Source organism: Lichenostomus cassidix, chromosome 4A (genome assembly GCF_008360975.1).
Source record: "Lichenostomus cassidix isolate B80296 chromosome 4A, HeHo_3.0, whole genome shotgun sequence".
NCBI classification, from domain to species: Eukaryota; Metazoa; Chordata; class Aves; order Passeriformes; family Meliphagidae; genus Lichenostomus; species Lichenostomus cassidix.
In genome coordinates this window covers 10,425,719-10,449,700 of record NC_139485.1, presented here as the reverse complement: position 1 = coordinate 10,449,700, position 23,982 = coordinate 10,425,719, and the positions used below count along the sequence as shown (strand labels likewise).

General features: G+C 46.5%; 1 protein-coding gene across 7 annotated transcripts; it reads right to left on the bottom strand.

Moving 5' to 3' along the window:
- Positions 1-517: 517 nt before the first annotated feature.
- TMEM255A (transmembrane protein 255A) lies at positions 518-23,496 on the bottom strand. Of its 7 annotated transcripts, none has more exons than XM_085060455.1 (10): positions 23,337-23,496; positions 19,212-19,373; positions 14,696-14,758; positions 11,383-11,472; positions 9,526-9,588; positions 9,146-9,252; positions 8,418-8,506; positions 6,623-6,785; positions 5,211-5,354; positions 518-3,208 (listed from the first exon to the last, which is right to left on the bottom strand). In XM_085060455.1, exons 1-10 carry the CDS (start codon positions 23,392-23,394, stop codon positions 3,050-3,052), a joined length of 1,098 nt encoding a protein of 365 aa, XP_084916581.1. In that variant the 5' UTR covers positions 23,395-23,496; the 3' UTR covers positions 518-3,049. The 7 variants fall into 7 exon arrangements, with proteins under 7 accessions (XP_084916581.1, XP_084916582.1, XP_084916583.1 ...); XM_085060456.1 differs by lacking the exon at positions 9,146-9,252 and adding an exon at positions 18,855-18,932 and having other exon boundaries at positions 19,231-19,373; XM_085060457.1 differs by lacking the exon at positions 9,146-9,252 and adding an exon at positions 18,855-18,932 and having other exon boundaries at positions 6,623-6,782; positions 19,231-19,373.
- Between the last annotated feature and the right edge of the window lie 486 nt (positions 23,497-23,982).

The window sequence follows — 23,982 nt, the reverse complement described above, 5'->3', positions numbered from 1 at the left end:
TGTGTAGACTTCTTACTACACATGAGGAATGCAATTTAATAAGTAACATATCAAATTATATTTTAGATGCCTTTATCTCCGTAGCCTAGGGCTTCTACCTCGCTCTGCTGACATCAAGGAGCAGCTGAAATCATGAGGACAGAATTAGCCCCAAAGTAAGCAAAGGAGACACTGAGGCTCCACTGGTTGGATTATTCAGATCTGTGTTCAGTGAAAGATCAGCAGTAATGATCTTACAGTGCTTGAGATCAGGGCACCGTATTTTGTGGGTAGAACTGCAGAATTATGAAGTGTGGGGGCATTGGGGCCTTCAAAAACAGAACTTAAAAAAAGGTGGCTGGCTGATCCAGTTAGAAACACATTTCCAATACAGCGGATAGAGACAGGGTTTTTTGTTTGTTGGGGTTTTTTTGCCTTGATTTTTTTTAGTGCAAATTTTATTCACATTTCTCACCTAACCTTAAAGATGCTTGTAAAACAGGAAAGCTGCTAAAATGAAAAATGGAATTGATAAACGTTTACAAAAATCACACAATTTTATTTAACTTTGGTAAAGTAATAAAAGAGTACATATGAGTCACAAACTTGACATTCTCATAAGAAATGACAAATACAGTGCAGAATGTTGCAGTTACATTAAACGCTTAGTTTTACTCAAGCAGAACAAAACAGGTAATTCAACAGAAAATACCACCAGTAAGGTTTTAAATGTGAAAATGTACTTGTCCTTTTATAGTGAATTTAAAGCAGCAATGTAATTTTTGCTTAAATATTCCTTAGGAAAAAATGAGAATTGGGATAATTTCCTACAGTTAGTATTTTTCAACTCAAAACCAATGGCACAATCATCTCCTAACTATTTCTCTGCCACTAAGTTATGATCTCTTCAGGATTTTCAGTCCTGTCCTGTGGTGTCTCCTAGTCCTTCTAGCCCTATTTAGTTGTCAGGCACAAATGGTACAGTGTTTGTCAGAAGTGGGACAGGACTGTTAACTTTTATTTCAAAGATACAGCAATAAAATGTTTTCTGATACTAAATGAATGTGCCCTTCTGATTCTAGTTTTGTGGGGGAGTTTTATCAAGAGAAGTATTGTCTGTTTTGAAATTGCCCATGATCTCTTCATCAAGATTTAGTTCACTAAAATGTAATAGAAAATGGAGGATGCCCTAGTATATAAATTTATTTCCAGTATGAAAATTTATAGGAGCTGCACTTCAACTTTCTAAAGTAAAACAAAATGCCACCAGGATATGTTCTACATACACTACTGCTTTAAATCCCATGAGTTGCATTCCTTTCTCCAGCTGTTTATTCTTCTTACTGGAGAAAAGTCACACTTGCTTCTGGATCGAATGTCATCCTTTAATGAACTAATATACTGATCAATAATTGACAGTGGAAATGCTAAAGTTAACACATAGTCTAGCCTAAAGGCTTTGCAAATGCATAGGATTAAAAACAGCATTATAAAGTGTGGGTGTACTTTGAAAAGCGAGATCAGAGACTTCAGTGTTTTTCATGATGACAGCATTTAATTTTTTTCAAAAATAAATTAAAAGTAGGTGCCATCACAGTTTAAAATCCAACTGGATTTCCCCCCAACACACCAGCATGTATTCCATTTTGATTCTGAAAGCCAGATTTAACTTTTAGGTACCTTTTTATCAGTTGCAAGTAAAGGTAGGCAACTGAGGATTAGGGTCAACAAACTGATGGAAATTATATCTTTAGGAAATAAGGAGTAAAATGTCAATGTTGTTTTTATCTCTGAAGAAAGCAGTTGAGAACGCTCAGGCTGAGCAGCTCAGATCCAAACACTGGCATCTGAAATCACTTCCTGGAGTAGAACCACACTTTACAGGTCAGTGTGTCACATATCAAAGCTGACCTTTTGTTATGCAGGATGCATGCAAAATCTGCTGGAATCTAGATCAATCAGCACAGTCATCAGCTGAAGATTAAATGAAAGTCACAACAGTAATTGCAAATTCCTCGGTTTCGTCCTATATTACAGGGTGTTGAATTTCATCCATGTGAGACTTACATATTGGAGAACTAGTAGTGGATATTCCTCATGTGCAGCCTTAATAGAGCTACTAAAACAGTGCTTATTCAGGGTGCTGATTCAGTCCATTAAAAAGTTAAAAGTACAAGCTTAAAAAGAAACTCCCAACCAACGAAAATGGAAACAAACAAACAAATAAATAAATAATAACATTTTCACTGCACTGTTTCAGTGACTTGTAGACAGTTCCTGATGCTCTTTATAGGAATACAAGGACAATTTAGGCAGTGCAACCACCCAAACTGTTTGACTTCAGCATTACACAGAATTCAGAGAGAGACAGACAACTACATTTCTCCTTTTATCTTAAGAAGCAACCTGAAATAAAACCAGCTTGCCTGTCAAGGCTTTTCACCCCTCAAAAAGGCAATATTCTGATTATTTTGCTGCACATACGAGACTATCCTATGATGTTATTCTTTCCCATAGGGTTAAATTGTGAGGCACTGTCACAGTTCCCCCCAGAATTTTTCCAGTGTGTTGGGCCACAGAGTGATGTGAGCTAGGTGCTGTGTCCTGCCACCCAAACTCCCAGCAACTGGAGCCCAAAGGCCAAACAAAACCAGTGCTGAGTCGTGCTGTCTGCAAGCACCCTCACCTCAGGACTGATAATCTCTAGCAACTATTGATCTTGGCTACCCTTACTTCAGCTTGGCACAAGATGGAGTAAGTCAGAGCAGAATCTGTCATCTGTGTTGGATCACTTTATTAAAAATCAAGGACTACATGAACAAAAGAGGCTGAAATTTAGGTCACCTGCTACCCACAGACTCATTAAAACATCAGCAGTCTGTTCCCTTTATCACAGGCCATCGTCAAACTTCTGAAATAAGTCTCACAAGAAAGCACAGCCCAATCTAATATTTGCAATTGCAATTATCTTCTGCACCTATTCTCCTGCTCCTTCCCACAGTAAAATACAAATACAAAATGTTCACAATTACTTCAATGGCAAGTATTTTTTTCTTCTTTCCCACATTCTTTACGGTGTGTAAGGTGGTGGCTTTTCAAAAGGTGGGAAATACGGCGGTGAGTAACGAGGGGGTGCATTGGAGGCCCACATGTAGCTGGGAGATGGTGACAGGGACTGCGGGTCATCCGAGAGGCCAGAAGGAGTGGAGGCTGGAAACACGCTGGAATGCTGCAGGGAGACAGCAAAGGCTGGAATGTAACCACTGCCTAATCAAAATGACCTCGTCCCAGTGACATTTCATTACCAAACTGTTCAAAGGGAACGTTGCAAGGTTCACCCGTGCAAATCATGTGCATGTGAATAAAAATTTAGGTAAGTTCTTGCATTCAACGTAAGCACAACTTGTAACACTTTTGCAAAATGAGGATCCTTTGATCCAAAACTGAAGACATTTAAAAAAATTATTTCTCATTACTCCTGTGTCCTTGCTGCATTTCACAAAGACTGGACAACTGAAAACTGACGAGTTCCTCTCAAATCTTGGGTTTTACACACCAGCCAGTAGCAACAATGAACGGGCTGCTCTGAAAACCAGAGAGCTGGGTCTGCCATTTCAGAGCTCTGTGTGAAAGCCAGGTTTTTCCAAGAGCCCAGGCTTCCTTAGGAATTCTGGTGTGCTGTTTCTCTCCTGTGAAAAATGTGTGGAATGAGGGGGAAGCACTCTTGCACCAGACGGGAGTGCATCCTTTGAAAGGGATTTGAGAGCTAAGGCTGGGCTTGCTCTGTGTGCTGTAGCATGGCAGGGGAGAAGGGGTCAGGGTGGTGCAGTCACTGCCTGGAGCAGAGTAGAGCTCAAGGCAACAGAGTCTCTGCAGCCAGAGGCTCAGCTAATGCTCCCATGCAGCCCCCAAGTTCCTGAAGTTATGTAAGGCTCAGACTTGGAATTGCATTTGTAAGAGAAACTTGGCTACATTAAATTTAGATCACCTGTATTTACGCCCAGCTTTTGAGGCAGCTCCAAAGCCAACACCTGTGCTCACAGCAGCGAGACCCAGAGACTGATGCATCTGGCTGAGCTGTGTTAGCAGAGCCCAGCAGTACTTCCAGTTAAAAAGCAGGGAAATCACCCATGCTGAGCTCTCTGCAGGTCCTGGGGCTGCCACACTGACAAACGCTGGGTCAGACAGTGCTTAGAACAGCTGAGAAGCTGAAGACTTTGCAGCAGAGTTTGGCTTGCCATGCCCTGAGGTCGGCATTTTGTAACTGCAGGAAGTGACACAACACCAGTGACTGTCTCAAGATTCATTAACATCAAAAATAAGACACAAATCTGTATAAACACATCCTAGAAATTCTGACATAAGTATTTAATTATATCTAGGGGCCCTGACAACAATGTTGCCCAGTGGCAGTAGCAGCAAACCCAGAAAGGTTTGGATTCATGTTCCCTTTAATGCATGGCTCTGATGAGGGATGTGGTGGCTATCAAGAGCACACTTCTTAGTTGATGTCCAAGACCTTAAACTCTCTTAATTTAAAAAAAAATCTCCAATCCTGATGGTTGTATGATGTGTTAATTAATGTCACCCCTGTGGTAACATCTACCTGACTGAAGAGCTAAGGAGGAAACGTCCTCATCTGCTTCAACAAATGAAAGCTGATGCTGACAGCAAGGTTCACATGAAATCACTATTTCCAACAGCACAGCTCCATAACTCAAAGAGGAAGGGATGCATTACAGCAGAGGTAATGTTTGCAGGGACCCCTGTTAGACCAGCTGGACCACGTGGAGAACAACCACAAAAAAGTAGCTTTTCAGGCATTATGTGTCTTCAGGAGTTCAAATAGCTTGTTCCCAAAAGCTCATCTATTTTTCTCAAGACACAGCAGCTGGCCTAATAAAATCTAGCACCTGAACACTTGGTTTTGCCTCTCTCCTCAGAACACTGCAGTGCCAGAGGCAGAGCTTATTTTTAATGTGGCCTCTACTAGTGAGTGGTGGGGAGGCAGGCAAGCAGCAATTCCTCTTGCCTTCACTTCAAGGACACACTGCCTTAGTAAGACAGAGCACTGCCAAGGACCAGTGCCTAGTAGGAAAAATTTGCTATTTTCTGCAGGAACAAGAAAATTAAACTGTGTGAATGACAGGTAGACAGGCCCCCAGAGTCCTGCAGACTGGCTGGATTTCACCTTGCTGCTAAACAAGGAAACATCCTGTAACGCTGCCCACCTGGAAGTCATAAGCAGAGTAGGGAGGCAGGTGAGGAGTGCTGTGGTAGTAGCTGTTGTAAGATGTCACTTGTGGCCTGGAGTAGTAGGTCACTGAAGGGTGTGCATTTTCCACCGTGCAGTTCAGTGTAGGGAGGGAAGGAGTCTGTCAAAACAGAAAGAAGAGAGTATGAGGCTGATAACCCAGTCATGGAAACCTGACAGCTGAATGAAAGCAGAAATGATTTAAGGAGCACTGTGTGTCTTTAGACCTCAGCTCTGTTGAATTAGCCACTGGCATTTCAGTTCCCTCTCAGGCAGCAGCCAAGGTTATTTAACTCCACAGCCACTTATTGTTTCCTCTCAGATTCCACAGAACCACCTGGCAGGACCTCAGTGCACACCAATACTCACACAAAACAGACTTACATCTTCACAAGTAGGAGAAATTATTCATTAATTCAGATTACTCTGATATTCACTGCATTTTGAGATAGTTCCACTCCTCTTGTACTGATGTTCATAGACACTTCTCTACATCTTTTTTTTGCAGGGGTTTACAGGCTTTCTGGTGTGGATCAAATCTCAAAGGGCTATGATGCACAGCTGGGAATGTGTCTCATGTTTTATTTGGGAAGATATTGGTGAATCTGAAAATAGTTCAGAGATCTGAAATAAAGTACCCTTAGTTCAGGGCCCAAGGTTTCTTTGTATGAAAAACGTATAGCTAGGACAACAAACACTATTTTCTATGTGTCTCTTTTTGTATTATTCCAAATGAGTCACAGAGACTGAAAAAACCCCAAATGCATCTGTTGAACATTCTGTTCTACCCATTCATTTGTGCTGTTTAGAACCAAACTGCATGGAAGGTAAGAGGCAGCCTGGTTAAGTGAGGGTATTTCAATGCCCACATTGTTAGCATTTTTTTTCATTATATGAAATTTGGTTTTGATCCCCAGTTCAAACCCTCTCAGGTTCTGCACCATGAAGAAATTAGATGGAGAATTTCAGCCTAACACAGCTGCTTAAACAGTCTGCAAAGCTCAGACTGCTACAAAATCAACAACTAATGAGCCACCACCACACATTTGCTTGTAGAATGTGAATGGTATGCAAAGGAGATAAATTTTTAAGAAACAGCATATTTTTAATCATTCTGGTATTGCCAACACTTCTGTGAAGGTTCCTTTTGAAAATACAATCTCAGCTCTGTTAATCTTTTCTAACTGTGCTCAGGTGGTGACAAGAAGATCAGAAAAATGAATCACTTCCACTTTTTCCTTACAGTTACTTCTTGCCCTTCTTTCCACCCTGATTGCAGCAATGCATAGATCATTTGCATTGAAATACCAATTGTTCTCATTATTATTTTTAAAGGCAATTTGCCCGATTTATTTTCTTTAATGCACAGAGAAATGGATACCCTCTTACCATGTCTTTAAAGCCTCCAAGTATTGCTGCTGTAATGATCCCTAGAAACAGCCCAACTATGTTCAGAATCGTTGCTGACCAGAGCAAGTGGTACAGGTGGATGATGTCCTGGCAGCTGCTGACATCAATGTATTCATAGTACCCTCCAGAAATCTCTACTCTGCTAGATTAGGAAAAAAAATAACAATAATTATTAAAAAATGCACCACATATATAAAACCTCAGCAGCTGGAGAGTCAAATGCATTCTGCAATTCAGTGATAACCTGGACCTTACCACCGAGGGAGTGGGGATAAAGCCTCCTAGATCCCATGCTTGTGGCACCAACATCTCCCTGCTCCAAGGACTCACTCTGCTCTCAAACAACTGACTTTTTACGTCTGAACCTGCCAGTTATTTCTTTCATCTGAAATCTCCACAGGGGCTCTGGAGGCTTCCCAAGGACAAACTGGTCTTGGAATTTCCCTGGGAAATGAGTTTGTGCCCCAGGGAGCAGCAGCTGTGGCCCAGGGCAGTGCTGGCTGGGAGGGATGGCCACAGGACAGTATGCAAGATTGCTGTCACTTTCCCAACGATTTCCATCCTTTACATGTGCACTAATCAATCTTGAGTGTCTGTGCCTCCCTTTCTGAGATCCCAAAAGAACCAGCACCTCCTCAGTGCAGGATGTTTGTGTGGTACAAAGCAAGATTAAAATGGCAACAACTGACATCTTTTATCAGAGAGGGGAAAATGGCTCCAGGGGCAGGTCCCTGAACCAGCCTGACTGGGAAAAACAAAAGAAATACAGAAAAGTTTCAAGTTTCCAATCACTTGTCTGTGTATAGGTCTCTTCAGCTAGTAAAAAGGGATTGTGTTCTGTAAACTGCCCAAGAAAAGCATGAGCTTCACTCCTCCTTCACACACACCAAGTCCTACAGAGAGCAGGGATCACACTTCCCTGCACAGAGAACCACCCACCCTCTCCCAACAACAGCTTTTGATCTTCCTCCACCACAGCCAATTATTTAAATGGCGGCAAGCCCAACTAAGTACTGTGAGAAATTCTAAGCCTGAAACAGCTCTAGGCAAGAGCTAGCAGTAAAAAAATCAATTTATTAATTGCTTGCTGACACACATTAGACACTCCACATGGTATAAGCAGCGCATGCTGTAAATTAAGCTGGCTTAGGCACAGCAGCAGAATCTCAGTGGTGTGATCACTCTGCAGTGCTTCTCGATTGGGAACAACAACCTCCTGACTCATTGCACAGCGCTGGTTCACTTCCCAGCCCCGTGTGACCACGGAAGACATTCACTGGGCACAGAGGACACCGTTTTGTGAACACGCAGATGGCACCAGCCTGTGAACTCTCCTCCCTGTTGGCAGGGTGGGGAATGAAATGGTGACAAGGTGAGGACTAACAGTGTCCCAGTTTTTGCATCTTCAATATTCCAAAAGAAAAAAAGCCCCAGTGCCAACAGGGAAGGAAGGTGTTAAGACAAGGGACACTCAATAGGTGGAAAACCTGAGGAGGACACCAAGCACGAGAGTAATGGAAACTCCTGTGCTCTTCATTTTTCCAGCTGGGCTGGCCAGAGCATGCTCACCCATAGCTGGGATGGCCTTGGTGCATTCCAACCCACCTTTACTTGGTTAGCTTTTCCCTGGGACTCCTTGCTGCCAACAAACAAAACATCCCTTCCCACAACTGTCACTAACCGATACTACTCTGCAAACAAGCTGCAAACTATTGCTAACGAGCATGAGCACTGCTCGCCCTTCCCTTGGCCAGGAGTGGCATTTTTGGCTTACTTCCCACAGTTGTACAGGTCACAGCAGAAGCAGGTGTTGGTTTTTATTTTCGGTGTGCAGGGGGCACGGCGCTGGGGGTGACAGACCGCCTGTGTGGATACAGAAAAAAACACATGAAGCACGGGACGACACAATCCCTAAACACTGTTTCTGGTGCTATTTGGCCTGCTTTACATGTAGATTTCTCAGTGATCTCCAGGTTAGCCGCTGGCAGATTTTTCTTTCCTTATCTTGCTCCTACAAAGTCCTCCGTTACCGGAACGGAGATGCACTAGACTAGAACAGCCCAGCCGTTCTGTTGAATTTTGGGGAACTCACAGACAAGCACGTGTCTGCAGAGGAAGCAGGTTTTGCAACTCTCACAAACAGCCAGGGCGTTGCTGAATAACGCACCTCACCCCACAGCAACGCAGAGCAGAGCTGTCAATAGCATGACCCAAGTGAGAGCAAGATTCTGGAGTGTTGCAGTACTGATCGAAGTATTTAATTGTCTGCCTCTGGGTGCTAAAACCCGAGTTCACATGGACAGTCTTTGCGTGAAAAGAGAGTGGACCACACCCATGTTGCTGTGTAGCACTTAATTTCCACCTCAAGCAGGCATTCTAATTTGGAATACAGTGGTTATTCAAAACTGAGTGGGTGCTTGTGAGGAAAGCTCTGAGAGACAATCAGTGCTCAGCAAAGGCAGACAAAGACACACTATCCATGACAGGATCAGCTATGCCCACCAGGGTTCTCTTAGGAGAAGACAATAGGAGAGGTGCAGAGGCTGGTGCATGCTGCTCATATCCACAGAAATTACTGCTGTCTGAAATCTTAACCCACCACCCCGCTCCTATAATGAATGCACAGCTAAGGATCTAGAGAAACTGGCGAATTTTCCTACCCCACATCCCCTCCTCTCCATCTGCTCCTTCACTAATGAGGCAGCAAGTGGAAGAACTCACCTCCCAAGTCCTCCCAGCATCTTGCTCCCACCCCCGGCCAGCCTCCCACCCTCTTCCCACTCTGCAGACCTCCAGGACTGGAGCAGCCGCCTGGCAGCAGGTTCCTCCACCTGCACCCAGAAGCTGGTCCCTTCCCAGGACACAGCAGAAGGTGCTCTCACCTCTGGTGGGGTGGTGCTCTTGGAGTAGTACTGACATCGCCCTGCGTACAGCGGCCTCAGATCCTGCCAGAGAGAAAGCACCAGGCTTAGCCCTGCTGCAAAACCAAAATCAACCCAAGGGTCTGGGGAAAGGCACCAGGCTTTGGAGAGACCCTGATCTCACAGCAGCACCTCAGTACAGCAACTGCTCTGCAGCCCCCCAGCCCAGCCCCTCGAGCCTGGGTGATGTTTAACCTGGTCCTTGGAGCATGAATTTGTTACAGCCAGCACAGGAGGAGCAGGCTCTTCAGCTGGGCTCCGTGGGTGATGGTGGCCATCCTGAACTGGAGGATTTACATCCTGCAAGGCATCCCAGGTCTGCCTGACCTGTTTCTGAGGCTTCTTCATGCTGAATCATAACAATTTATAATTGTTAGCAAATTTGTTTTCCTGAGCTCTGCAGTGTCTTGAGGGAAAGCTCTGGAGGATCACCAGCAATTCAGCCAGCAAATATGCATTAATGCCTTTCTTTGGGGCAGCTTGGTCTCCAGGGCAAAACCTCAGGGAAGGCAATGCTGGAGGTGTATCTATATCAGTGTTCCCTTCCCAGGAGCAGCCAGACTGGCTCTCCAGGTGTCTGATCCAAAGCTGGGGGTGGCAGGGGGGTGGCAGCAGCAGGCAATAGGGAGAATGCTACGTGCTGGCCTGGCAGGAGCACATCCCCAGCAAGATGGTGACATTTTTGGACTCTCAGGTGGTACAGTGAGGCCAAAAGCCCTTCCATTCATCAAGAGGCAGACACCAGAGCCTTTGGCATGCCAGCTGCCCAGCTCTGGTTGCCTCAGACAGGCAGCCACCCCCGGGCCAGCAGGGAGGAGATGCCAGCTCATGCCACAACCCAACCCATGCAGTCACACCCTCGCAAAGGGGCTCAGAGATGGCTGAGACCAGCTGGTTTTGTCCAGATGGACAGACACCTATCACACAGGAGAGCAGAGCTGCCCTTTGCTCTGTCAGCAAATCCTGCCATCCAGCCACCTTTCCACCACTGGAATACTCAGGGGCAGGAAGGAAGAGCCAGCTTCACAAGGAGCATAACTAGCCAGCTGACACAGGGAGATTCCACTTCATGGGTGATTCTGACCTTCTGAAATGCCTCCAAATAAACTCCAAATAAATGCCTACAAATAAACTCCAAATCAGTCTTTTTAATCCTTTTTTGCCAAAAATTTCAATAAAAGTTACTGAATTGCATAGTTACTGGACAAAAAATCTGTTTGCAGTTATAAACTTCAATCAAAAAGCTGAAATGGAATCGTGTCTTTTTATTTCTATACTAACAACTAAAGCTTTTGCACATCCCACTGTACTACTGATTGGTCATGACAGCAGTAGCTCATAATTGTTTTAAGTCACCAAATGGAAACAGAGAACCTACTGCAAATGCTTCCTGTTTATACTGTAATGCTTCAATGAGCTTCGTATCAAATTGCTTCATTCTACTACAGCATCCCGTGATTCACAATGCATTAAGAATTAGCTCTGCCTACATTTAAAACAAAATAGATGTTACTGCTCATATTTTGTCCCTTGGCGATAGTTGTAATTCACATTACCTCTTAAGAGTTGTGACTCAGTAAACACATGAAGCCAGAAAAATCCCAAAGCAAAGCTTTAAGATCTTAGTGGTTTTCACTAATTTTAAAATATTATAAAAACATGATAACATTTTTCTAAAGCTTATAATTTAAAGCAGCATCCAGCATGTGATACATATTTACAGGGTTTGATGCAGCCTGATACAGGGCTGCAGACACCATCACTTGTTTTCTTAGAGTAAAAGCATTGCAGGAGCTGTGTTTTCCTGGAAGCACTTACTATGTGTCTGGCAGCAAAGACACCATCTACTATGGCACAGCAGAACGCAGCGATGACACCAAAGCTGATGAAGACGATCGATGCAACCAGCTGAGAAAGGAAAACAAAGCAAAGTATCATCTGCCTCTCCACAACCAAGTGATTTGTGCCCTCTCCACAAGGGTATGTAAACCACAGTCAATAAGCCCTCAAGCAATCAATGACCCAAATGTTTGTCCGGGCTGCACAGGCAGCGGGACGTGTGTCTGCTCTGGCAGAGCAGCAGGAATAGCAGCATTGTGCCAGCCTGCTTCTCTGGGGACTTGATAGAGTAATGCAGGTTTTTCCATGACTCCAAAAGGCTAAACTTGGGCTGAGAATACACCTCTCCTGGCTGCTGCTGTCCTTAACTCTTCCCTGGAGAGAATGGAGAGAATTCTTCTCTCCTCACCCCGGAGCACTGTGTGGAGCTGCTGCTGTGAACACTTACCGAGCTGTGAGGATGCTGGAGATGCACTGTGTGAACCTCTCTGCTGGGACTGTGCCTCCAGGGAACACTGGGATGCAGGTGCAAGCCCAAATGAGAGCAGAAGGCAGGTGGCCAGCCGATGCCATCGGTGCTGTACACCCTCACAGCAGCCTGGCTGGGCTCCTCGCTGCCAGGCTGTGGCAACCCAGCCCATCCAGCCTCCCCCTGGCTTGGGGGAGCTGCACAGACAGAGATCTCCCTCCACCTGCAGCTCGGGAAGGGCAGTCAGACAGGTCTGATCCTCTTCCACTGGCCTCATCCTGACCATTCTCAAAATCAGTGTGAAAGCATTCAGCAGGTAAACCAGAAATAATCTCCTATCCAGGTACAGGACACAGACAAGGCAAGTATTCAAGGCACAGACACTGAACCCACAGCAGCAGAGAGAGCAGGCTGGGAAATGACCCCAGTGACCACACGAGCACGTCATGGTCACAACAAGCTGTTATGGAATATTAGATGCTGTGCCACAAAGTACTTGCAGATGGCAGCAGGTGACAAGTTTTCCAGGAGCAGATCCTGCACTGATCCTGTTTCTGTCAGCTGCAAACTCCTGCATTTCCTCCCCACTCAGCCCCACCATTTCCATGTCTGGATCCCAACTCACACTATCCATTACAAAGTCACACTGTCTCACTACCAAACCAGTGAAACCACACAAAGAGAAAAAGTGCAGTCTTGGTGGAAGAAAAGGGGTTTATGGCTTAAGTTATTCTGTAGCAAGTTTAGTTTTTCTCAGTCCTGTCCTTTGTTTCATACACACATGAAAGAGGATATTCTCCCTAAATAGCATGAGCCTTGGAGATGGGAAGTGAGCCAAACACTAAATATATACAATTAGGGAATTTGTCGGTCATCTCTGCTCACAGATAGGAGCTGCTAATATGGTGGTTTAAAATAAATACAAGGTTAATGGTGATACTTTGGTAACAGCCCTATCAAGAGATAAGGATGGGATGCTAGAAATGGGTTTGCTCACTTTATTTACATCATTTCCTCTCTCAGATACAGAAAGAAAAGCCTGAAAACCAAACACTGAGAATTTATGATAGAGAAAAGAAATTAAACAGCAAATAGAAATATACAAATTAATTTTAAAAATCACAGTTATCAACTTGCCAACAAAATTTTTGATTAGGGGTTGATAACACTGTTACTGTAGCAAGCAGAAATCCCTCTCTAGAGCCATGTGATATTATTGATTGATCTTCACTCATCTAACTCCAGGTGAAGTCAGCCACACCGAGTAGCATTCGGACAGCAAAAGGCAATCTGGGTGCAGACAGTGCAGGAGCCACAAAGCAGAAGTGTCCTGGGCTGAGGTTCCCTTCAGGCAATGGTACAGCCCCTGCTGGTCCTTACTTCTCCATGGCACGGATGGCTGTGATAAGGGCACTGTAAACTGCTGACTCCTCACTTGGAAGCTGCTGCATGGGCAGTGGTGTGTGTGCCAGAGCTGCCTGCCAGCCCTCCCTGTGGGCACAGAGCTCTCCCTTCCTTTGTAGAGGCATGGCATGGAAGGCAATACACTTGGGTGAGAAAGAAACAGAGAGGTTTGTTCCTGTCAGCAGCTGGGGTAAGTGAGAAGTGCTCCTTCAGGTTAGCTCTCCCCACACTGGCTCACTCCACTCCTCAGGCTCCCCAGACACCTCACAGACAGAAACAGCACAAGATCACAGCTGCACAAGTTGCTTTTGGCTTTTTCTGCCCTCAGCTGCACAAGAAGCCACACCGAGGCTGCCTTTTAGCAAACTAGGACACAGGGGAAGTTCACAGAAGATAAAAATAAATCCTCCATGGCCAGCAGTATTAGGGAAACATGCAGTGGACAAAGCTGCCACTGTAAAGTGCTCCTGGGTAAGGAGGACATGTGACTAAAGCACGGGGACAATAAGTGACAGCTACCTCGTGTCCTCTCTGCGGTCAGAGCAGAGACACTTGCTGCCAGCCCAGGCAGCAGTGATGCAATCCCTGCAAAGCTGGGTCACAACTGTTTTTTAGGACACAAAATGATAGAGAGATGAAAGGAACAAGCACAGGCTACCCAGGGCTCTTCAGAATAACCAAACAAGTCAGAGGCACGGTGTCATTTGTGGACACTCCTGTGAAGAGTCCAGGACTGGCACAGCATGGTCATTGCTCAGCCAGACACTGACATGCTGCTAATTCATGATGAGCAAGAGGCTGAAACCCTGCTAGGACAGAAAGAACAGGATATGTTGCTCTTGCCGTGCCAGGCTGAAAACACAAAAAATATCCACTGGGAAACTCACCTCCCCTGCACCCTGTCTGACAGTGGGAAAGGCAGAGTCACCTCCTGCAGGGTCTGCCTCGCCCTCTCCTCCTGCTCTGCAGGGAGCACACTGTTTGCAAAGCAAAAGCAGCACAAAGGCAGACTCTGGATTTGGACAGGAGGGAATTTCTCCCATCTGCTTTTGCAGAACCCACCTTAGCCCTGGTCAGCAGCACACCCTGCTAATCTGACCCCTGAGCTCCCTCCATCCCTGCCAGGGCAGGCAGTGCCCAGTGGGACAGGCTGCAGGGACAGCCCGAGGAAGGCTGGAGGGATCTCCCTGCCAGAGCCTGGGGCAACCACTTTCAGTGGTTCAGTGGATTACAGCCACTCTCCCGGGAGAGCTGAGCAGAGGCAGAGTGCCCACTGGGTGCTGCTCCTAGGCTGCCAGACACCATCTCCAGTTCTCAACATGTATGCTACCCTGGAAGAGTTAGGAAAACCTAATACTCTTTACACACAATATTTGAGTTACTGTCATTTCTTAAGAAAAGTTTTTATAAAGAACTTACCATTTGCCTTTTGTTTTCTATCAAGTTTGACCCGATTATTCCAAGGAATGATCCAAAACCAAGCTGAAAAACAATGTATTGTTAGCATTTAGATCAGGATGATACCCAACATATTTTACATACAGACAGAACATAATTAAATCCAGAAGCAGCAAAAGAACATTCTGCTGATGCACGAGCACTCTTCCTTCAGCAAGAAATCAGTGGAGTCTCTTGCTAGCAGCAACTATCAGGTGTATCCCACATATGGCAATAAAAGCATGTGTAGAAACCAAAAGGATGAGTTCTGAATTCCATCCCACCCAGTGATGCTGAGAAATGGCTGGTGGATGAGGATATGCACTGCTGTCTTGGAACAAGCCTGCAAACACTCAGGAGCCTCCAGATGCAAACCTAGCAGGACCACAGCATTAACACCTGCAGGACCAGTTTTCTGGGACCTCACTGAACATGTAGCAATCACCTCAGTTTCTAACTCAGCTTCTCAATGTGAAGTATGAAATAGGGGAGATTTACACTTTGGAAGATTTAGCAGTTTTCTGCCTTCTCTTACTCCTCCCTCATTTCCAGGGGTGAGGATGCATCAGCCAGGGTGTTCTACCAGAAGAGCTCACACTGGCCCAGCCAACAGAATAAGCTATTGCAGCAAAAGTATCTTTTCTTGCTGCTGTAACTGAAAACACCTATTTCAGCTCAGTGAAATCAGCCAGGAAAGCAATTTCCCACCTCCTTTCTCCACAGCCTTAAGCTACACTAAGTAGAAGTTTCTAAGACAGAGCACACCTCAGACAGAAACAGAAACTTCAGGCAGGAACCTTGGACTAAGAGGGGAGATGCAAAAATAATTCTGTGTCACACTGAGAAATTTGGTTGGTGTAGAGCATATCCAACCCCACATCCATGGGTTGGCAAAATGAGAAATTCTGGAAAAATCCTACAGCTGGATCTGTCATATTAAGAAGGTGCAAATCCAGACAACAGACCAGGGGCCAGTGAAGATCTGTGTGAGAATGCCCAATAACTGGCCAGCTCCCCAGGAAGAAGAACAAGGCACGAGACAAGCTGTGGTGATTCAAAAATGAGTCAACTAACCTGGAATTGACACTTTAAGATCCAGGAATAGAAAACAAAGGTTTAATGAATCCAGTACTGTCAGGCAGAGGCATGTGCAGATATCAGCAGACACAAAAGTGATGAAAAGTTGTTCTTCAATCTTCCCTTGCCCTGCTTCAGCCCAGTAACCTTTGGTGCAGTGCTGCAGGCAGGGAGGGCAGCTGGCTCAAACAGCAGGGATTAAAGCAGAGCAGCTGATCAGGCTGCTGCTTCCCTGCTGCCTGCCCTGCACTCTGAGTCGTGCAGACCATTGTCCCACATCAGGGACAAACTGCCATGGTGGGGAGCACAGCAATGAAGCCAGGGGCTGCTGACCACTGGAGTGGCAGACAGGCATGGCAGAGACCCAGGGCACTGCTGAACTGCCCCACACTGATCTGCCAGGGCTTCTGGGCTTGTTGTTTTGTTCAGCTTGGGCAAACAACATCCCCACCTTCCTCAGGTACCAGGAGATTTATTGTTCAATTCCATGCAAAAAAACTGGGAGATCCAGGCATTAACAGTGATGTGGATCCAGGCATAATTTTCAGTCTGGGGATGTTTAGCAGAAGGAACTCGTGTGGCAACACACACCTAAGGCAAACACTCAAGAAAAATGTTTTGTGTCCTTTGAGCTTTAAAAGAAATATCCACAGGGTGTTTCAGAGCAGCCTCAAACCAAAAGGTGAAATGTTTCAGGTAATTTAAGATAATTCAAAGAGAAGAAATTAGAGCAAGTCTGTACATCCAGCAGGCAAAGACCAAATAAATTGGTGGATTCTCATTAGCAGGAATTCTCATTGCACTAATGGAAAAACTACTTATTCTTCTGTGGATGGGACAAAGGGATCTTAGTAATCTGCATTAGTTGAATCATTTATTTGCTGGTAGATGTGGTCCCCTGGGATGTCTGTCTGAAAGGAGGACAGGACACAAAATGAATGTGCTTTTCCAGAGTAAAGCCTCAAGCTAACATCTTTGGCAAGGAACCACAACAGAAGAGGTTTGCCAGTGAAAGCCTAAGAAAGGTCAGTTATTTACACAAATTCTGGCAGCTGTTAAAACTTGGAGACAACACACATATCTCACAGTCTCACTTCCATAGAGAAGCTTGCCTTCTGAATCTGAGCTCTACTCTTGTCTGCTGAGCACCACTGCTGTACTCCAGGCTTCCCTGTCCCAGCTCAGCCATCCAGCCACAGGTAGGACATTTCCCACAGAGACACCCAAGGAGCTCACTGATGCTGTTGTGAAGGTGTGGGTGGTCATGGAAGAGGGTGAAGGCAGGCTGGCTACAGGATGTCACTGCACCCTCTGCTTCAGCTTCTCCAGTTGTATCAAAAAGGAACTGAGCTGCTTGGGAACAAAAACCCAACCTCAAATCCTCAAAAAACCCAACCAAACAAAATCCTACTGATGTATGGAAGGTCTGCAGTGCCAGTTCAGTCCTTCCTTGGAAGCAGAGACCTGGGAAGATAATCCCCTGCATTGAGGAATACATCTTTGCATGCTTCCTCCTTGCACAAGAGATGTTTGCCCAAGAAACACAAGCTGAAGGAGGAAAGAAGGGTGCATTAGGCATGGCAATGATGAGACATCTGATGTCTGAGTTCAGTCAGTGTTTGGACAATGCACTCAAGCACATGGTGTGATTCTTGGGGTTGTCCAGGAGTTGGACTTGATGGTCCTGATGTGTCTTCCAACTCAGAATATCCTATGATTTCATGATTCTATGTTCCATAAGATCATTCCAGCCATGGAACTGGTCCACACACAGAGAAGTCATCCAGCATACAAAGAGACTTCTGGCTCTGTCTGACTGAGGACAACTCATCAAATACTCATGCACCACAGCCAGCCCTTTTTCCCCAGTAAAGGGAGAAATCCCAGCTTGTTATGAAACATCAGCTATTTTAAGCACCTGCTGAAGCATCCAACAGCACACTGAAATGTTTTCCTGTGCAGCAGGACAGGTGAGGTCATCACACATTTCCACAGAGCAGATTAACGAAGCGAGAGGGGGAAATTGGTGACAAACACAAATTGCCAGGGTGCCTCTGAATAAAGTAACTCAGCACCCTTCCCAAGCCCAGGAATTCATTAATTCTTTGAGTAGACTAAGCCTTAAAAAAGCATAAGTGATGCTGATGTTCCCAGACCATAAATAGCTCAGGAGATGTCAAGGGGACGTGAACAGCAGGCTCTGCCCATTTGCATCAGTCTGCAGGACCTGCTCTGAAGCACAAGGTTCAGCTCAGGCTGACACAGTGCAGGGGGAGTGTGGAGTCTGGAGCCAGCCTGTCACCTTTCTCAACACCTTCCTTCTATACTTCTCTCTGAAAAAGTTCAGGCCTAAATGCAGGATATACTGGGACAAAGCCAGAAAACCTAAACCAAAGAGGCCAATATAATCTGCAACAATGCTCCACACTGTAATGGTTGTAAAGAGGCTTTCTTTAGTCATAGAAGAGCTTGGGCACAGAGAAGTATAGAGCTCCCTGAGACCAGCAATGCATGGCAAATAAATCAAACAGCAATAAGGCAAGAACAAGTCTCCACCTGGTTGTCTGGAATGGTTTCAAGCCTCCAAATTCAAGGTTCCAAACCAAATGTGCAGCACTCTACAGCTGCTACACCAGGAAGTTCTAGCTGGGGCTACTGGCTGCATTTATCTGCTAAGACACCCATTTGACTGCAGTTCAGTGCTTCTTCTTCAGCATATCTCAGACATGCACAGGAACAGAGCAGGACTTGCTTTCCAGCCCATGTTAGACCTCTGCTCATGCCAGGAGGGTCGTGATGTACTTGCCCCTCATGCTTCTGCAGGAGAATAGACATCTAACTGCAGGAAGGCTGGACGCCAGTGGTCTTCTCTAAATTGAGCCATTTGAAGCTACAAGATTGTCCTTTCCCATTTTCAGCTGCTGATAACAAAAATGAAGAAATGGATGTGCTTGAGGCTTTGATGTACATGCTCCCCTGGCAAGCTGCCACAGCTCCTCATCCAGGGACTCCAATTTGTTAAACACTTCTGCAAGTGAACTTTATGACCACAAGTTCATGTTACCTGTATCTCAAGACCTGGTCTCTCCACTGCTTTTAGCAGTATGGTCCTTCTTTGCCTTCTGCCCAGGCTTAGTGTGATCTATGCAAACAAAGAAGTTCTGATGTTGCTTTGACTGACATGAAACCTATTCATCTGTCTTGTCACTAGCTCAAAAGCATGTCATTACCTAAGCTCAGAGGAAGCTGCCACTTGGATGGGATTTTTGCATGGGAATGAGCAGCAGGTGCAAAATAATAATAAAACAAATAAATCAAATGGCAATGAAGTAGCTGAGCAAAATATTCAGGACAAGATCACCCTTTGTAACATTTTCAGCATTACAAGGGACTTTGTAGGCAATAAGTTTTCTAGACCTACCTAGGAGTTCTATACTTACAATAACCCCTGGGTAATAACCTCCAACAGTCACATTTTGGGTTCTTGTTGTAGCAGCTAGGCCCACCGTTAGAATTAATACTGACACAATGAGGAGAGTCACAGTTACGTAGAGGGAATTTCTTTTTCTTCTATTGAACGACCCTAAAAACACACACACACAACAGAATTTGCTGATTCCACCTGGGGAGAGTCACAGCACCACAAATTTCTCCTCCCACCACCAACCACAGCACGGTGAATTTCCTCTCTCCTAACTAGAGAATATTTTTGGGTTTGGCTGTCACTTTTCACCTTCACTAACATGCTTTATCAAGCGTTACTAGGGCATCTGAATCCACAGTTACTTATCATTGCTCTGACGTAGATGAAGAGAGCCTGAAGAACTGCAACTCTGCAAAGCTCATTTAGATACATAGGAGTCTCCCAGTCCCTCTGGCCAGAAGCAATTGAGCTAATGAGAAATATTCCCATTAGACATTTATATAGTTTCTGATCTGTCTACTTACATCAAGCTAAATAACCACACTGCATGCTGCTTGTTTTGAGGGGGGAAATTTGACTGTAATCATAAGGCATCCACAATTTTCCATGCAAATGAGACATCACCAGTAACAGCCTCTTCTCCCTCTCCTGTAGTATCATCCTCTACTTTCAGCAAGGACCAGGTATTTTTAGACGCTTGAATAATGAATTTGTGGATTAGTAAAACTCATCTACAGCTGCCTGACGACGAGGGCTTTTTTTCTTTTCTATATTTATAGATCTCCCAGATGAGCATAAACATAAAAGAGTGATTCCACCAGCCAAGAGGAAAGCTGGCTGCGACACTACGCTCAGCAACATCTTTAGGGGCGTGTTTGGTCTGCATGTGCTTTGCCATCTTTGTGCCACTTTGTGGAACAATCCTTTTGATCATATTTCTTATAATATGTGGATATAACTCGGCACCTGCAAGAGCAGCTGGTAGGATAATGGACTGCAAGGGCCCCTGACACACTGTCTGTGAATCCCATTCCCACAGCCTGGGGCTCTCCAGCATGTCCCGGGAGCAGGTAAGGGCATTCCCACCCCAAAGGCTCCCAGCACTTCTCAGGGTGTTTTGGAGAAGGGCAGGAATGTGTCTCAAGGGCAAGGAGCAGCTTTCACCACTGCTGAGAGCATTCCCTAAAGCAAACCACCCTGGGAATGCCCACTGTTCAGGGGCTCCCTGGCAGCCTGTGCCCAGCCAGGTAAAACACCTGCAGAAAGGCCATGGGGGAAGACTTGATCAAGCCAAACACAACCTCCGTGTCCAAATTCTCCAGAAAGAGGAGCACACAAACCCCTGCTGGGCAGCTTTGTGTCTCCAATATGCATGCCCATGGTGCCCACAGGGTTTGTGTATCTGCAGAGCAGATAAAGAGATCCTTTCACCCCAACAGCTACCCTGATACAGCCACATGGACACACAGTGATCTCCCTTCCTCCCCAGGGAAAAGCACAGCAGCTCCCCACTGCTCCTCCAGACCGATGCAGGAGCTGGACCATTCTACCCACAGCAACCAGATGAGCTTGAAATCACAGCCAAGGGCTAAACTTGGGGCTTAAAAGCCCAACAGAAAGTGAGCACAGAATCACAGGTTGGAAAAAAACACTGGAGGTCATCTAGTCCAACCTCCCTGCCCTAGATGAAAGGTAAGAGAGGTTTATATAAAAAGGCACTGTCCTTTCTGACTGACCAGTGTCTCTGGAAGGAAAGCTCTCCACCCACAAACCTTCTGCTTGTTCCAGAGCACAGCTCTGACTGCACCACTGGGACATCACTGGTCCTAAGAGCAACGAGCCTGACAACTGGTTAGTCCTTAGCTGGAAAATATAGCTAGACAGTTCTAATTTCAAATAAAATTATGAAATAACTGCTAGAGAACCCCAAGATTCAGGCTGGATATTTTATCAATGATCCTTAGTGTTTTAAGCCATGTTTTACAGGCTGGAGATAAAGGTAGCTGGCTGTTTGCTGCAGGTCACATTTGGGGTTGTGCTCCTAAATCTGCCAAATAAGTTAATAGTATGAAATCTAGCCTTCTAAATCATTCAAAATTCATTAAGACATTAAGCCACTCTGCATGTGTTGCCCTCCAAATACAATCATTGTGCCACACTTCAATTTCAGTGTAACTATTTAAATGCAAGTGCCCCATAAATGTCTTAAAAATCCATAGCAGTGGGATCAAAACTGGGGGAAATTTGCTGCTCCTTATATAGATTAGTTCTGAAAGCAGAGAAAGGATGAAACCATCTTGCTTCCACGTGATTACCAAAGTTCTGATTTCTGCTCCAGTTTGGCTGGCAAATGAGCAGAGGATAAATCTGTGGGCTCATGAGCACAGCACTCACACCCCCAAACCCATGATCCTGCATTGCCATCACAGATGCTGCAAAAAGTTACCATGAAAACACCTGCAAAATGTGCTGTTTCCCTTAAAACCAGAGCATCTCATGCTAGCATTTTTGCAGAAAATTACTCTAAAAGAAGCAGCCTGGAACACCATTTATAAATGCTGTACTTGTTTCAGCACCACCATGTTTTTCACTCTTCATTTCTGTGTTCCCAGCTCAGGACTGGGACACACCAACATTCAATATAGAAGAGAAACGTAAGGTTTCAACTGGAAAATTTCTCAAAGCTTTTCAATGTTCCTCATAAGATTAAAAAAAAAAAAAAGCTTTTATTTCAAGTTCTGACAAAGCCAGCCATAATCTCTTAACTTGATATTGAAGAGAGATGAGAAACTGAAGAGGTAATGTGATTACCTCCACTTCAGCTCTGCACTGGGATATTAATTACATTTTTTTCTTTCTCGGAAAACAATTTGCTATGTGTCTACAGAGAAAGTGGTTTTGTACTTCTGTAAGGATGCCTGCAGCTGCTTCAGCAAACACAGACTTATACCCACTGTCTCTGTAATAGCTGCTGAAGGGCTGCTCTGACAAAATCCTCTCCCTCAACATTAATTTCTGCTGAAAGTATTCCCCATCAGATCATTTTCCTCTTTGCTCCTGAGCTTGGTATAGCTCTACACACAGAAGCTGAGCTACAGCAGCTTTGACAGCTCTTCTTTTAAGAGACACCAATAACCTTTTCTGTGATTTATCCCAAACAGATACCCTAAAACTTGCAGTGCTTACCACAACATCAATAGCCAAGGTGATCCAAAACACTGTGCTTAACTCTGTGAGGGAGCTGTAAAGAAATTAATGCTACCCACAGCCTGGCTACTGCTTTTGCTAAAATGGCACTCCAAACGGGCACTAGTTTCAAAATGATCATTTTTATTTTAAGCATCAGAAACAACCTCTTGTTATAGTTGTCATAAACAAGTCACTCTAAAGACAAGGTTGTAGCAGGTTTTTCCAGATTACTTTAAAAGTTTGCAATAACGCATATCTTTGAACTGCCCTTGATTTACTTCTGTTTTTTTCCCGATTATTAGAAGAAAATGGACAAGATGGCACAGAAGCAGGACCGACTTCTCCATCTTGTTCCTTGGGGGGAAAAGGCAGAAGCGAAGAATAGGCACAGAGCAGCCCAAGGAAGAAACCAGCTCAAAGTTTTGGCCTGGGAGAACCGGGGGCAGGTGGCACCGAGCCTTTCTCTTGCCAGCCCCTCTGCTTTCCTCCCGTTTCCAGCTAACACCGCGTCACCGAGGCAGCTGTGACCCCGCGGCTCCCACTGCGGCCCGGCAGCGCACGGCGGGGGGATGCTGCCGGCTGGGCGGCCGAGGGGAAGGGGAAGGGGAATCGCCATGGGGGCGAGGGGTGCCCGAGCCCGCTGCGGGCTGCGGGAGGGCAGCGGCCGCGCTCCGCGCCGCTCCCGAGGATGCCGCGGCCGCCTGCGCCCGGGGTGACCGCCCGGGGGGTCCCGGCGCTCGGCCCGGGGCTGCGGGGACACGGGGCCGAACCCGCACCCGGCCGGAGCGGAGCGGGGCGGGAGGAGAGCGGCGGGGCGGCCCGGCCGCCGCAGCCCCGGAGGGGTCCCCGGGGACCCAGCGCCCCGCACGGCCCCGCGCCCCGCCCGGCCCCGCGCCCCCCGGCCGGCGGGATGCCCCCCGGGCCTGCACTCACCCACGGAGTCGGGCAGGGCCACGCCGGCCGGCCGCTGCTGAGTCAGGGACTGCCGCATGCTGCCGCCGCTCCCGCCGCAGCCCGCCGGGCCACGGCGGCGGCACAGCCCCGGCACCGGCACCGGCCCCGCCGCGCCTGCGCCTCCGCTCCGCTCCGCTCCGCCCGCGGCTCCCCGGGGAGGGACCGGCGAGATGCGGCTCCGTGCCAAGTGCCTGCTCGGGGCTGGGGCCGTCCCGCTGGCACCGGCGTTGTGACCGTGTCCCGGGGGGTTTGGGGAGGAGGGACGGAGCTCCCGCCCCGTGTCCGGAGGGGCGCAGGTCCTGTCCAGCTCTGGGAGCTCTCGGCGCACTCACCGGCAGCCCGGCCGGAGGGGCTCCCCGCCTCTCTCTGCATCTTTCTCCAGCCCTTGGCCTCCAGCAGCTCCCACCCCGCTACAATCCAGCTGCTTGACGACATTCCCTCCTTCTCCAAAATCTCCTTGGCGCCTCTCTGTTGCCCCATCCTCCCCATCTCCCTGCGGTGCGGGTGACAGTCCCGGGCAGCCATCCCGACACGGCCCCCGGTGCTTTTATTTCACCGAGATTTCTGCTCCGGTGGCAATGCCTGTTGCTGCCCGTGCCCTGTTCCATGGAGACAGCAATCCTCT

Bases quoted from the DNA above. Each gene is read 5' to 3' on its own strand.
- TMEM255A (XM_085060453.1), bottom strand. From the start codon at position 12,320: ATGACGTGCTCGTGTGGTCACTGGGGTCATTTCCCAGCCTGCTCTCTC. The intron at 9,253-9,525 runs GTGAGAGCACCT...CATTCATTATAG, and splicing joins AGAGCACCACCCCACCAGAG to GAGCGGGGTGGTGGGTTAAG. The intron at 5,355-6,622 runs GTAAGAGGGTAT...CTGTTTTGACAG, and splicing joins TTGGAGGCTTTAAAGACATG to ACTCCTTCCCTCCCTACACT.